This window comes from Rosa rugosa, chromosome 3 (assembly GCF_958449725.1).
Source record: "Rosa rugosa chromosome 3, drRosRugo1.1, whole genome shotgun sequence".
NCBI lineage: Eukaryota > Viridiplantae > Streptophyta > Magnoliopsida > Rosales > Rosaceae > Rosa > Rosa rugosa.
In genome coordinates, this window is record NC_084822.1 from 41,038,740 (window position 1) to 41,054,877 (window position 16,138).

At 38.2% G+C, this 16,138-nt stretch overlaps 2 protein-coding genes across 3 annotated transcripts; one reads left to right on the forward strand and one right to left on the reverse strand.

Annotated features, from left to right (window-relative positions):
• The first annotated feature begins 6,424 nt into the window (after positions 1–6,424).
• Positions 6,425–9,158, forward strand: LOC133735976 (xyloglucan galactosyltransferase MUR3). The gene is made up of 2 exons (XM_062163412.1): positions 6,425–6,558; positions 6,696–9,158. Exon 2 carries the CDS (start codon positions 6,989–6,991, stop codon positions 8,840–8,842), a length of 1,854 nt encoding a protein of 617 aa, XP_062019396.1. The 5' UTR covers positions 6,425–6,558; positions 6,696–6,988; the 3' UTR covers positions 8,843–9,158.
• A 437-nt stretch (positions 9,159–9,595) lies between these two features.
• Positions 9,596–10,669, reverse strand: LOC133735981 (early light-induced protein 1, chloroplastic-like). Of its 2 annotated transcripts, none has more exons than XM_062163418.1 (2): positions 10,412–10,669; positions 9,596–10,219 (listed from the first exon to the last, which is right to left on the reverse strand). In XM_062163418.1, the coding sequence occupies exons 1-2, from the start codon at positions 10,538–10,540 to the stop codon at positions 9,803–9,805; spliced, it is 546 nt and encodes a 181-aa protein (XP_062019402.1). In that variant the 5' UTR covers positions 10,541–10,669; the 3' UTR covers positions 9,596–9,802. The 2 variants fall into 2 exon arrangements, with proteins under 2 accessions (XP_062019402.1, XP_062019401.1); XM_062163417.1 differs by having other exon boundaries at positions 10,394–10,661.
• Between the last annotated feature and the right edge of the window lie 5,469 nt (positions 10,670–16,138).

Below are 16,138 nucleotides of genomic sequence, written 5' to 3' on the forward strand. Positions count from 1 at the left end.
CTTAATTTGTGCACATGTTGTGATAGAGTAAGTTTTAAGTTAAGTACGTTTATGGCTTGTTCCTTAAATCAAGAGAAAGCATTTGAGAATTTGAGAGAGTGATTGAAGTTTGTTTTTTCACTCCATCTCCTCCTATATATAGATGTAGGCTGTAAATCCTTTTTTATTAATGAAGTAATATACTAGAAAACTTCCACATTATTTTCTTCAATTCCTTTCTTAGATTTTCCTTTGAATGAGAATATTGGCTTTCCTTGCAAAGTGAATGTGTAAATACCAAACTCTTAATGCAAGCAAGGAATCAAGAAGCATGAATTGGATATATGGTCCGTGAGAAACTTGAAGCGGAACCCCAGACAGAGCAAATCTCTCCATCCACTATGGAGCCAGATCCCGATCATGATTCTTTGGACGTATCAATTTAGAAGGAAAGAACACTGGGGCAGCATTTGTCATACATACAGGCACCAAAGCTGAGTCGCACACTCATCATTGTTGCTGCATCAACATTTACATAAACAACAATGTTCAGGTTGCCAACAAGTCCCTATTGCATGGTAGCTGTGTCAAAATGAGAGATCCTGGAGTTCACTTGGTCTTCAGAGACATTAAGTTGAGCAAGTCTTTTTAAGAACAACCAAGAAGAGGAGAACGAAGAAAGATGACTCATATTCTTCTAAGACAGGGGCTTTTCTCATGTTAATCTTTGCAGTTTTAATTCCATTCCTCTTGTTGCTTTCAGTGCTTTGTCCCTGAAATTGATTCAGATTTGTAGGAACCTTGGCTGCTATGTATAAGCTTCACTTGATTCAACTATTTACATTTGTGCATGTAAATAAGTAAATTGTAAAGTGGGTGATGGTAATTTGAGTGATCGACTTAGCAATGCAATTGTTAGGTCTCAGTTTATTTGCAGATTAAATGTCCTGCTACCTGAAGACTAAATCACCAAATATGGGAAAATGAAAGTATGAAACCTCACTCTTCCACTTGAGTTTGCTCTCTCTTTCTCAGAGAATCCAGTTTCTCGAACCAAACAGGGGTGGAAATAGGGTATCTGTGGAGTTCTGAAGAAAAATTTGTTCAGTGTTGATAAATATAAAGTTCAATGAATTTATTAAAGATGCTTTAGATATTTTATTTTGATCCCCAAAATGATTGTATTTTGTGTAATGTAGTGGATACATGTATATGTAGAAGGGTCATGAATCATTCATAATGCAGTTGTATGTTACGAAGAGGACTAGTGCATGTGGTCATTGAAATATGAAAGGCTAGTGCATTAGTGGTTGCCCACTCTGTTTGGCCTGCACATTAAAACTATGCTTCATGGTTGAAACATATCGAATCTGCAACCCACAATTTAAGTATTCATAAGAACTGAATTCAAAGAGATATATATTTGACCAGCCCATCAATTGGAGTACTCGATGAAGGTAACAATAATATTGTTAACTCGGATCTTATTCTGACTGTAAACTTTGTCAACCTTGGTTATATAATATATCCAATGTTTGTAATTGCTATTTTATTAAGCTCAGTCATATCAATGATAAAATTCAGGCATATGACACACCCGCAGCATCACGCGGCTTCTTACCTAGTTCAATCTATTTTAGAATAGATATCAAAAATTAATAATCTATATGACTGATTGCTTCTCACCATTCTCTATCAAAACTGTGCGATCTGAATATTATTCATTAGTTTTCTGGGGAATGATGTGATGTTATCCTTGGTTTGGCAGGTTTTCAGAGAGGGTTGCCTTCTGTTGAAAAATTGTAGGAAACAATAAAGGATATGGAGAGTTATTATTTTACGGTTTCATATCCGTAACAATTGACTGAGTTGAGGGGAATTCCATGCATCTACTTTTGGCTCAGCTTAGTTTATCAAAGAAAAAAATTAGTAAAGAAGTGTTTTCCTCTTGAACTAGAATCTTTTTTTCAGCACTACAAGCCAGCACTAAACACAGTAAACAATTTTTCAGCATGATAGAGGCAAAAATACTAAACTGCATAATACCAAATACTACAGCAATAATCTTCTGCCATAGACTATGCAGTATCTACATTATGAAGCATTTTATTCTCCAATTCTGGAACAAATAGTTTGGTTGTATGGCAATTTTTTCCAATTGGATTCAACATGATTCGTTTTTAAAAATTCCAACTGGATTCAGCATGACTTTGTTTAAAGTTTTTTCAACGAGAATATTGGCTTTCCTTGCAAAGTGAATGTGTAAATACTAAATACCAAACTCATAATGCAAGCAAGGAATCCAGAAGCATGAATTAGAAGGAAAGAACACCTAAAGGGGTAGCATTCTCTCAAACTTGAACAAGTCTCAGACAGACTGCAAATCTCTTAGTTTTTCTATGAAGCCAGATCCTGGTCATGATTCCTTCGAACGTATCAACTTAGTAGGAAAGAACAGTACTGGGGCCGCATTCGTCATACATCCGAGTGCCAAAGCAGAGTCTGCCACGCATCATTGCTGCTGCATCAACATCTACATAAACAACAATGTTCAGGGTGCCAACAATTCCCTATTGCATGGGAGCTGTGTGAAAATGAGAGATCCAGGAGTTCACTTGTTCTTCAGAGACATAAAGTTGGGTAAGTCTCTAAGAACAAAAAAGAAGAGGAGAAAGAAGAAAGAGTCGACATCTTCTGAGCCGGGGGTTTTTCCCATGTTAATTTTTGCAGTTTTAATTCCATTCCTCTTGTTGCTTTCAGTGTTTTGTCCCTGAACTTGATTCAGATTTGTAGGAATCTTGGCTGCTATGTGTAAGCTTCACTTGATTCAAGTATTTGACGTATCTTTTTTTTTTTTTTTCTTTTTTTTTTGGTGAAATATTTGACATGTGTGTGTAAATTGTAAAGTGGGTGATTGTAATTTGAATGATCAACTTAGAAATGCAATCGTTAATTAGTTCTCAGTTTAATTTGAAGATCAAATGTGATGCTACCTGAAAACTGAGTTACCAAATATGGGAAAATGAAACCTAACCTCAAGTGGGAGTTGGCTTTCTCTTTTTCAAAAAATCTAGTTCCGCTTCCGCAAACAAAACAGGGGTGGAGATTTGAGATATGTCTGAAGAAAAATTTGTACAATTTTAATAAAAATAATGTTCAATGAATATTTTATAGATAGATATTTTATTTTGTGTAAAACCATATACTCATGCTCACAACATATGCACATCAACTTGACAACAATCACAAAAGGATCAAAGCTTACCTTCAGCAATCACAGGACTGGATTCCATCTTCTGCAACTGCAAACTCAATCACTGAATATGGCCTTCTGTTGCTTACCAACTTGCTTCTCAATGGACAGAACTAATATAATAAATCATGGTTGCAACAGGGACCAATTCGTCCATCTATATATATATATAGGAGACTTAAACCTCAAGAAGCTTCCCATTAAAGCAGTCAATATCGGTTTACGTTTCCTAGTTAGATTCTTAATGTAACACATCATTGTAGTCTTCCTTGCAAACCAAGAATTGGATTACTTACCTTAATGAATTGATACACTCTTTCATTAAGTTACAATATTCATTTTCAGTTTGTATCCATGTTAAACTGGGATTGATATTAAACTAATCATCATATACATTATGATAATTTGTGACAAGTCCACATTTGATTCTTACATTTTGGTCCCAAAATAATTGTATTTTGTGTAATGTAATGGATACATGTATATGTAGAAGGGTCATGAATCATTCATAATGCAGTTGTATGTTACGAAGAGGACTTGTGCATGTGGTCATTGAAATATGAAAGGCTAGTGCATTAGTGGCTGCCCACTCTGTTTGGCCTGCACATTAAAACTATGCTTCCCAACCCTGGTGCATAGTTGATATTTAGCTTCCTTACATGCTGGGATGTAATAGCTCCTAGACTACAAATAATGCTACTTCGTATGTAGAAACGACAATGGAGGATGATATTTGTATATGAAGCATATATTGTCACTTCACCACTAGTCCTTTTCTTAATTTGTTTTTCTGATGTGAAAAATATGCAAGTCAATGTCGACTTCGACGAGTCCTTGTAGCAGATTTGTTTTTAGGGAACATGGTGGCCAAATAGCATTTTATGTGATTAGTTATAGTATCCAATATGTAACTAGTAGACATTGTTTAAACCTAACAAATTTTAGGTGATAGGCATGTAATAAAGTATGTGATTAATCTTATATTAGAAAATAATCCCAAACTTCTTCCAGAGTTTTGTTTGTTGCTCAACGTGTTGCTAGTGATTGCATGTCCTTGGAACACTGAGGGTCTGCTTGTAACTCATTTGGCCAATTTCGACACTTTAGCAAATTTATCAGCTTTAAGAGACAAGTTTCATTTCTAATGTAATCAAGCATTTAATTGGTATTCTTCTAAAAAAAAAAAACATTTAATTGGTATAATACACATTTGTATTAAGATTTAAGTAATGTATTTGATTTTGATTTTCGGATTACTTTTTGGATGATATATTAATATATTGGGATAGCTTCTAACGAGAACTATTAAAATGAAGACTTTATGAGGATTGTTGTGATATCCATTTTCCTATCACATTTCTCTAGATCAACCGGTAGTTTCTAATAAGGACCATTATAATGAGGACTTTATGAGGACCATTATAATAGGGATTTTATGAGGATTTTATAATCAATAGTTGTGAGATCTATTTTCTGATCACATTTCTGCAAATCAATCGTTAAATATTTAGATGTTCATGAGTAGATCACTTATGCAAACTTTCAGTCAAATTGAGAATCATTAAGGTATTCATAATTGTTTCATTAATTTGATCTATTTTGGTACCTTAACGATTAACAATGTGAAAGAAATTTTTTAAAAATAATTTACTCATGCATGCACAAACATCAAACGGTTGATTCACAATAATTTTCAGATGAAGTCCTCCTTTTAAAGATCCTCATTCTCCCTTAATATATTATACCTTTTAGATGTTGGATACTTACACCTACATCAATCTATGAACTCCCATCCTTAATCGATCAAGAAGAACAAAAAGAAATAATCCGAAAAGTAATGTTGATAGGGGCAGATTACTCTTGTGGGTACCATGATCATGATCATAATATTCGTGCTTTACATATAAAAATAGATGGTGGCACAACATAAAGCACCCAATTATCCAACTAAGGGAAGTCTTTGATTGATTCCATGTTTCTAATCTACTCTTAAACTTGTGGGTAAGACAGTAAAATAATCTACTCAACTAAATTGACTGGTCAGGATTAATTTCACTAGGGAATCTTAGTGTAGCTTATTAATTAAGACATTCCAAAGCTACCTCATGAAATTAAGGATCCTGCTCCCCACATGAGAAGGAGAACGCCGTCTGAAAAGTGGGACATCAATCCATGGTTGCAATTCCAAGTCTCAATAGTCAAGACCGTGTTATTTAATTTTCATGCTTTAGTAGAATACATCAGTATGAAGTTAAATAGAAATGAACTTAAGATTTTATTCTCTCTGCGAGGCATCTATTCGAAGGTCATGCACTCATGCTCAGTTACTAATAACCTCCAGACTCTATAAATTGCCTAGAATAGACTTTAGAGGTCATGCCCAGTTACTAATTTATCCGACTTATGTAAAAATTAACTACCTATAACAAAATGGCCATTTAAAGAATGTGGACATAACTAGGGACATAACTACCACCCCAAAATTACCCATGGGTAAGAAAACCTAGATACGCTCGGCCATATATCTGCAACCAAAATTCACCAAGTCCCACCGACAACAAAAATCCTGATGCACTAACGTAGGTAAAGATAATATTAAAAAAATAATTTCAAAATAAGCGGTTATGTAATAGACTTACAATATAAAATGAGTTGAAATTTGAAAAAGATTAAGAGTAAATTACTTCCCTTCACTATATATGAAAAGAAAATAAATCTCATATCCTAGTATACCCTTTTAATTCATTACCATTTGAACACAAATCAAGTCAAATGACAATAAGAATTGTTTTGGAAAGAGACTAATAGCTTTGCTCATCATTTTGTATCTTTTGCTTACATTTTACGTGCACCTTCATTTCTCTTTTATTACAGCATCTTAGCATCTACTTCGACAAGGAATGTTCACAAATTAAGATTGCTAATAATTCCCAATATAACTTTTGCCAATAATTCTCACATGAGTCATGAATCCACACTTTTTATTTCCTCATTTAGAGATATTATTAAAATGAAATATTGCCAAAAAAGAAATAAAAGTCAAAACTACACTTTGGTCATATGGTATGAGGAGAAAACAGTCGTAAATTTTTCCTTTTCTTGAGTGACGTCACCTCTCTCCACGTGGCGAAATCCCACCGGCTACCGACATACGACAACGCGGCCTGATGCTAACATGCACCCCCCCTTATAATATCGCCACTCTTCGCTCGCAATTTCCATCATACTTCATTTTTCTGTGTCACCGTCTCTCTCTCTCTCTCTCAAAAACACAGCAGCAAATTAAGCCGAAAGTTTCGATCTTTCTTCAGCGAATCAACGTCACTGTAAGTCCTCTCTCTTTCTCCATCTCTTCCCAAATTAAATTTACAGTATTGCCATTGCCTTGCTCGATTCCCTGAGCTTCTTTACTCTTTCTCTCCTCTAAAGTTTGTTACTTTTTCCCCATTTTCGTTCCCTGCAGAACAACCCGTAACAGATCGAACCGACTCCCTTCGGCTCTGCTTCTAGATTTGGTCAATTTTTGGTATTTTGGGTACTAAACTTCCGGCCCCGGAAGCTTACATATCACTTGATTCATTCAGTACAGAGCAGAGGTGTGAGTATTCTAAATGTATGTGCAGGTCTGTTTAGAATATAGCCAACAGTGTTAGGTGTTGTTTTGGTGATTTTGGTCTGTGGAATTTGATTTTCGATTGTGTTGGAAAAGAATGGGGGTTTTGTGAGTGATTGATTGGGGTTGGATTTGGGAGTCAAATGAGGCGGCGGTCGCCGACGAACTTCCCGTCGGAGCAAATGGAGAAGGGGACGGGGAAGAATCAGAATAGCAAGATTTGTTTCTTGGCGTCATTGTCGGTTTTCTTCTGGATGCTCTTGTTGTATTTTCATTTTATTGTGCTGGGTGGTAGCACTGTGGAGCAAGCTGTCAAATTACAGAATGGTCCTATGTATTCCGAGTTGCAGCCTGTCCTTGTGACCAGTCCTCCTCGGGTGGAGAATCTAAACGCCGAATCGGAGCATCCCCCTGTGACTTATCCTCCCCCATACACTGAACCGAAGCCTACTCCTGTGACCAGTGATCCTGAGATGGAGAAGCTAAACACTGAATCAAAGCCCGCCATTGTACCTGTTACTCGTAAAATTGGGCCCCCTTCGGAGACAACTCAGAGTCGAGAGGCTGAGAAGTATCCGTTTATGAGGGCGCTGAGAACCGTGGAGAACAAGAGTGATCCGTGTGGCGGGAGGTACATTTATGTTCATGACCTTCCGCCGAGGTTTAATGAGGATATGCTCAAGGAGTGTAGGAGTTTGAGCCTGTGGACTAATATGTGTAAGTTCACAACCAATGCTGGCCTTGGTCCTCCGCTTGAGAATGTTGAGGGGGTGTTTGAGAATACGAGCTGGTATGCGACGAACCAGTTTGCTGTGGATGTCATATTCAGCAATCGGATGAAGCAATATGAGTGCTTGACAAATGACTCATCTCTGGCGGCGGCTGTCTTTGTTCCCTTTTATGCTGGCTTTGATATTGCCCGGTATCTTTGGGGTGGATTCAATATATCAAGGAGGGATGCAGCTTCACTGGATCTGGTTGATTGGCTTATGAAGAGGCCAGAATGGAGCGTTATGGGTGGCAAAGATCATTTTCTTGTTGCAGGCAGGATTACATGGGATTTCCGGAGACTTACAGAAAATGAAGAGGATTGGGGCAATAAGCTTCTCTTTTTGCCGGCTGCTAAAAATATGTCAATGCTTGTGGTGGAATCAAGCCCATGGAATGCCAATGATTTTGGTATTCCGTATCCCACATACTTCCATCCAGCAAAGGATGCTGATGTATTAATTTGGCAGGACCGCATGAGAAACTTAGAGCGTAAATGGCTCTTCTCATTTGCTGGTGCCCCACGTCCTGGCAATGCCAAGTCGATTAGAGGGCAGATTATTGATCAATGCAAGAGCTCAAAGGTTGGTAAGCTGTTGGAATGTGATTTTGGTGAAAGCAAGTGTCATTCGCCAAGCAGTATCATGCAGATGTTTCAGAGCTCCCTTTTCTGCCTGCAACCTCAGGGTGATTCATACACACGAAGATCTGCTTTTGATTCGATGTTGGCTGGTTGCATACCTGTCTTCTTCCATCCGGGGTCAGCATACGCGCAATATACTTGGCATCTTCCAAGAGATTATACAACATATTCAGTGTTCATCCCGGAGAATGATATTCGTAAGAAGAATATTAGCATAGAGGACAGGCTTAGTCAAATTCCTCCTGAGAAGGTCAAGGCCATGAGGGAGGAAGTTATAAACCTTATTCCTAGGCTGGTATATGCGGATCCCCGCTCTAAGTTGGAGACTTTCAAAGATGCATTTGATGTTTCTGTACAAGCAATAATCGACAAGGTTACAAGGGCAAGGAGGGACATGGTTGAAGGCCGTACAGATGATAACTTTATTGAGGAGATTAGTTGGAAGTATGCTTTGTTGGAGGAGGGACAGCGTGAGGTTGGACCTCATGAATGGGATCCTTTCTTTGCAAAGCAGAAGGATGGCAATGGTGATTCTGGTGAAGCTGCAAAAAATTCTTGGGAGAATGAACAGCGACAACACTCATGAGTGGAAGATAGGAGCAGAGCAATAGGAATTCCAATGGCTAATGCATCCTGCAGTGAGTTTGGGCAGGTACGAGTTCTAGATGGTACCTTGCAAAGAATACTCAACACAGAACTCATCTTCAAGGTCTCCATGCCTACAATCTTGTTTAAAACCAAAACACAGACATATTTACTGTTTCTAGTGCAAATTTTCCTATAGGATATATCTCTTTCTTTTTGCCTTTGTGTATTTGGCCAGTAATTCTTTCTGATGTATTTAGCCCGAGTTTTTCATCTTATCAATCTACAGGAAATAAAAATAGAGTGATTATCAAGCCTTTACTTGTGTCGTGCAAACTAAATTTATTACCCACTTGCATTCAGTTTATTCCATACCAGGAGAAATATGTTACCACATGCTGTTGCTTGTGGGATTTATTTTGCAGATCTTTCAGTCATTTCTGAAACAAGAAAAGTCAGCTTTTGGTTGATTGGATATGCTTCCCCACCTCTCCTTTCTTTAAAAGGAAGAGATGGATGTGAAACCCCTGTATTACATTTTCAAGATTCAGATCTCTTTTCGTTTCTAAAGTCTACTCCTTAATTTAGTTGAAGTTAGAATGAGCTGGAGTCGTTTTTTAATTGGTTTTGGTTTTTGGGCAGGGTAGAATGAGAATTGGGTCAACTGGACGAAAGAATCAAAGGTAGACTAAACCAAAAGAAACCACAAATCCCATTAGATAGTATATTGAAATTTAAGAAAACAGAGGATGAATCCGTAAATTTGAAGCTCTTATTAATTATGCGTAATTACATATTAATTTACAGGGTGTGCTTATAGAAGCTAGTGAACACCCTATGTAGTGTAATGAGGAATGAGACAGATCTACACTAGGGTTCCACCGACATACGCGGAGAAGACCAAAGCTAGAGGTGTGCATATAAGCCAGCTGTGAAACGTAATGAGCAATGAGAGAGAGATCTACACTAGGGTACTGCCAGTCACGTAATCGGTGAAGGCCAAAACTACATGACCCAACATGGCCAACCTTCCATTCCAGAGCTCTGCATCTGAGGTCATGATCCCGTCTGATTTGGACTCCACGGTCACTCCTTTCAATAGAGGAACCAAGTATGCCACTGATAGCAAAATACTTGTGCTGATGAACAAAGGTACTCCGGGGCCGTTGGATATCTGAGCGAACACATCTTGCCCCTTTGATAGTTCGACAGCCAGAGCAGCAACGAAGCCTACCATTGCCAGCCTGCCGTTGATTCTCCCCGGTGCTGGTCCACTGAATGAAAACACGTCTGAAAACTTGGGAGATGGTGGAGAAGCTGCAGGCTGGGGATCCTTTGAGGCTTTTGTTACAGTTGTTGGTTGCTTCTTTTGACCATCCTGCAAATGAACCACCCAAGCTTAATATCAATCATGTACTGCAACATCTTAAGTTGAACAAAATCCATCCCAAAAGTAGCCACACTCTAGAGATATTTGATACATTATGTCGTCATACAGAATAAAGTCTACATATATGAGGCTTTCTGATAAGAAAATATTTGTTGTAATTATCTCGGCCATTGAGCGAACCCTGAGATAGCTCGAAACTGCATAACTAGCCGGAACGGTACTCCACAGGTTCAGTGATCTGTTGTTGCCTGCAGCTCCGTAGGCGATGGAGCTTCCAAGGACTGATTGCATAGCAGTTGTTGCAGCCATTGTAGATTCAAGCTAATTGAGCAGGCTTTTGATTGAAGTTTGTTGAAGATGTAAAAATCAATGTTGGTTTATGAGTGTGGAAGTTGCATGCCTTGGAGTGACTTATATACTACTTGAGGCAGCACAGCTCAATGGTTCATATTTTGGCACCCCAACATGGTTTGGTTTCATAGTGATGAGTCATATGACGCGTAGTATGGAATTACAAGACATACGTGGTTTACTGGTTTTGCTCATACAACGAATCGAACCAGACTAGTAGGGTGGTGACTTGGTGCTGATTTCTGTGGTCGCATTTGGTTCAAGTTTTCACAGTTTAGTAACGAGCACGTAGCACATTTAAAAGGTATTCTCCCAAAGGCTTCTCAGCTACCTAGGTGCCAATAATCAAAAGACTAAAAATCTTCACGGTGAATTGGCTACTAGTCGTCCTAGCTGCTTACATTTGTTAGTATAGAGTTGTTTGTTTCTCCCGACATCCGATAAAATTAGACATGGTGACCTTGCGCTCTGATGGCCCAAATTGACATGATCCAGTTTTTTTTTTTTTTTTTGAAGTTGTATTTTTATCTCTAAATGCCGCCCAAGTTAGGAGGTGCTTAAAACATTTTTTATGGTTGGTTTACTAAAGAAAATGTACAATTACATCACAGAAATTGTACATGATTTATCACCGTTTAAAAATTTATCTATACTATTATTAAGAGAAGAGATTTTGTTCCAAAACTGAAAAATTATACCAAAATAATCCTGAAATATTAATAAACTTTCATACTCATAATATATATAGGGATAATATAGTCTTCTTTTTTTTTGAGAATGTAGGGATAATATAGTCAAATTACAAGAGAAACAGAAAAAAAAAAAAAAAAGGAAAAAAAAGGGAAATAGATAAATACGTGGGAGAACTACCAACTCCATGGATAACCATCGACTGAATCCATTTTCTCTGCAGATAACTACCCACTATCTGCAGATAACTTTTTTTTTTTTTTTTTTTTACATTGAAAGTTTTTCTTATACATGCAGAGCATGTGATTGCAGACTAGTTACTAATTATCAAATATCAAATTTATTATCAAGTCAAAGGATTTCATTTGTTATATGCTTTAGCCTTTAGGTGTTTTTGGCATTTTTGTCAGTTCCGAATTCATATGGGTTTGATAAAAGTTTGCTACGATTGATGCACAATTAGATAATTAAAAAGAGAGTCCTTACCAGATCAAGCTCATATACAGCTTTTCTTGTTTAGGTATCGTCAATAATATGGCGGTGAGGATTTAGTTCATAAGTGTAATCCCAATTTTGGCTCTTGTTTCGGTCAACTTGCAGCCGGAAAACCTTGGCCTCGAGTTTTCTTCTGAATGTCTGGTTGATGTGAAGGTGACTCAGGCTCCCAAGGTTTACAAGAAGAAGGGCAGGCCTCGTGATAAGAGAAACAAAGCAAAAGGTTCACCAGCGGCGTCCACCTGTGGCGGCTCTGAGTCCATGGTGTCGGGACCCCATGATGGAGGGTCTATTGGTGTGCATGGGGTGCATGATGGGCCGGCATCTTTGGAGCCCGTCTCCCAGTCCGGGTAGGAGATGAACCCCTACGTCATCTAGGGTGTGATGTGTCTTGCTTGATGATGGCGACGTACACCAGGAGGATCTTAGGCGTCAAAGTGATCAAGGAAGTATCTCATGTTAGGAGATGTAGGGTTTCGTATTTTAGTTCATATTTTATTTTATTGCTTGTGGCCAGTAGTTTTCTCTTTTGAACTTTAATTTTTTTTGGATTTCCCTTTGGTTATTAGTACTCTATGAGCTTGCATTGTAATATGAGGGGTGTCTGTACCCTTCATGCTTGACCGAGTGAGGTCGTCATGATTTCTATCAATGGATTAGTCTTCCATTGCCCTAATAAAAAAAAAAAAATTTGACTTCGCAGTTGTTTTAGGGTTTCACTTTTAGATCTATGAGTCTTTTAGGAAAGAGAGTTTAGACATAATCTAATTTTATTGTTCATGAAATTTAGTGCGCTACTATAACAAAAAGATCGTTGTATTCTAGATCTCTAGGAGATGTTTGCTATTGAAATCTCTAAATACCGATCAGGAGGCAATTTCATCTTAAGAAGATATAACTAAGTTCTTAAACTGACCCAATTATTAAAGGTTTTACTTAGTCTGATTAATGCATTCTATTTAGCGTTTTGTTTGCATGAATGATTTCTTGATTTTCTTGTACCCATAGTAATTAGACCACTAAATATACCAACATTATGTAGACTAGGCAATAAGTCCTGTTTAATTTTGATAATAGGACGTTGCCCTATTGAAGATAAATATTGATAAATTTTCTTATAATTGTATATATAGTATGGTTGATATTGTTAGGATTATATCTCGTCAAAAGGATTGTATAAATTTTTCAAGCGAAACATTTTACTTCAATACAAATTAAGGAACAAGTTGTAGATTTCTTGGCATAGCCGCATAGGTATTAAATGTGAAGTCCCATATCGAGTGTGTTGATCACTAATCTGAATGACAATGAAGATAAAGAGCAGGGCCGGTCCTGAGGTTCTTGATGCCCAGGGCGAAATTTTTTTTTTTGGTGTCCAGGGCTGGTCTGGAGAATTTTTTGATGATGATTCTGATCGTGATTAATTTGGCTCCGTAAAGTTACGAATTAACAAGTTTTTAGAATAATTATTAGAACCACAAAAACAAAAAATATAACTTCTACTATTCATAATTTTAAAATTGAAGAACACCTAATACCTATTTTGATATATACTTCAACCTGCATCATGGAATGTCAAAAAATTTGTCTAATCACCTTAGAAGAACTAAAAAAATAGAGAGGAGAAAGATTGAGAGATGAAAAACATACAGGAGAACGACTAGAGGGACAAATGATGAAAATGAATTGAGGGATTGAATAACCATTGAAACCCCAAATTTAAAGAAAAATTAGTTTGATTTCAATATTTTGGAGAGAGTGAGAGACTCTATTATAATGATGCTTGACTTTTTACAGTTCTCAATGACTTGAATAGTAGAAGAATGAGAAGAAAAAGAAAACACACAATTATTGCATCTAAAATTCTGGAATAATTTTTTTTTAATATTCTGCAGCATATATTATTGAAAATTATATAATATATATATATATATATATGTGTGGTGCCCCACCTTCCCTTGGGCCCTGGGCTGTCGCCAAGGCTGCCCTTGGGCAAGGCCGGGCCTGATAAAGAGAATCACTCATATTCCACTTCAATAATATTATTAACAATAAGAGAATAAATTTTTGAGTTAATTACTGTTTACTCCCTATACTTATAGGGTTTCATCGTTTCAGTCCCTGACCTTCGAATTTCACCTAAAAAGTCCCTGAACTCTCAATTTCCTCCCAATTGGTCCATGCCGTCCAAATTGACCGTTAAATTGCAGACATGGCATCCATTTTATGCTGAAATATCTATTTTACCCTCAATTACTTTTTTTTTTTATCTTTCACTCTTTTTCTTTTTTTCTTTTTCCTTTTGACCTCTTCTTCTTCCATGGATCCGCAAGACCCAATGCCCCTGAAAACCCACTTCGTCTCCTCTACCGATTCTCCCGAGTTCACTCACCTAACCACCTCCTTGACTCGCTCCGCCATCATTGCCCTCAACGCCGAGTGGAATCCCCTCCGCTCCCACCACCCCACTTACCCAACCGTCCCTCTCCTCCAACTTGCCTGCCAACTCGGCCGCGAACTCGCCGGCGACTCGGTCGTCGTCGTCTTCCTGCTCGACTGGACCCTCCTCCAGATAGGGTTTCATCTTTTCAGTCCCTGACCTTCGAATTTCACCTAAAAAGTCCCTGAACTCTCAATTTCCTCCCAATTGGTCCCTGCCGTCCAAATTGACGAATCCCCTCCGCTCCCACCACCCCACTTACCCAACCGTCCCTCTCCTCCAACTTGCTTGCCAACTCGGCCGCGAACTCGCCGGCTACTCGGTCGTCGTCGTCTTCCTGCTCGACTGGACCCTCCTCCAGATCAACTCGCACCTCCAATTCCTTCGACGGGTCCTTCTCCGACGATCGCAACCAGATCTTCGAAGCCCTGAAAGCCCAAGACTTTGAGAAGATCTTAGGCGGCTCGGCCAGGTTCTCCATCAATTTCGAAGCTTTGAACTTGGATTCCATGTACGATGGTGGTGGGCCCATTGATTCCTCCTCCAAGGTCGCCGATTCTGGCCCGGCGTTGCATGGCTGAAGAGCTCCGCTGCAAACCATAATTTCTCCTCGACAGTGACGCCGCCGCCGCCGCGGGCAAGTGATAGTAGTGGGTTTGATGACCTTCTCGGTGGGTTTGGCAAGGCTGAGCCGGCATCGTCGAAAAGCTCTAGCAAGGGTGTGCCGGCGGCTTTCGATGATTTGTCAACTGGGTTTGGAGCTAGTAGCAGCCCCCAATATGAAAGGTATTGTTGCTTTCTCTCATTGCTATATTTGTTGGTTGAATTGGATTCCTTTACGTGATGAATTTTCAGTTTTGGGCAGTACTAGTGTGGAGGTTGAATTGATGGTTAGTTATGTGAATGTTGCACTGTATATTGTGCCTCAATTTTCATGGGCTACGTGTTGATGAATATTATAGGAACATGAGTTTGAACATCTTTGTTTTTTGCTTGATACTGTTTTGCTGTGATAATCTTGTTATTCATTGCTAGAGATTCTCAATTCTTCCTCAATTTAATGTTGAAGCAGATTATGTATCTGGATCGAAACGACTGGGATGACGTCGCCACCACTCTCACCGCCCAATTCCCCCTCGTCTCGCCATCCAAGACCGCCGGGGAGAAGAAGACAGAAAAAAAAATTAATTTAAAAAAAAGAAAAGTAAGTGAGGGTATAATAGACTTTTTAGGGGGAAACCACCGCCACGTCAGCAAGATAATGGAGTCTTTGACTGATGCTTGACGGTAGGGACCAATTAGGAGGAAATTGGGAGTTCAGGGACTTTTTAGGTGAAATTCGAAGGTCAGGGACTGAAACGATGGTATCCTATAAGTATAGGGAGTAAGCAGTATTTAATCCTAAATTTTTTGTGAGATCTATGAGAAAATTTGGAATGATGACTCCTTCATTTTTATTCTGGGTGGGGGGGATATGGTAGTGCTTCATAGGATCCAACTTCTTATATCAAAATTACCCCCACTTCTTTTACAATTTTCCAAAAGCATCCTATATTTGTGTTTTTTTTTTTTTTTTGGTGAGAAATCCTATATTTGTTCTAGAATACAAACTTTTTTACTAACAAATTGGCCGTTATTTAATATTGGAAAAATTACATATGTATTTGTATTGACATTCCAGTTACTAGTAAATATCTTAATGGGAATACTCATGTTCACTCACTTTCCATCTTTCCTCATTCCTCTTCTCTCAACCCTATTCAAATTTAGTAGACGCACTCTATAAACAATCTCTTCCGGACGATATATACCACGTACACATCCACTTCTGAAATGAAAATGGAACATCTTTGTCGGAAAATTAAGCATAAAACGTGAATGAAACCCAAAGAGTTTCAATCAATTGACAAAAAAAGAAAGGATTAGATCAA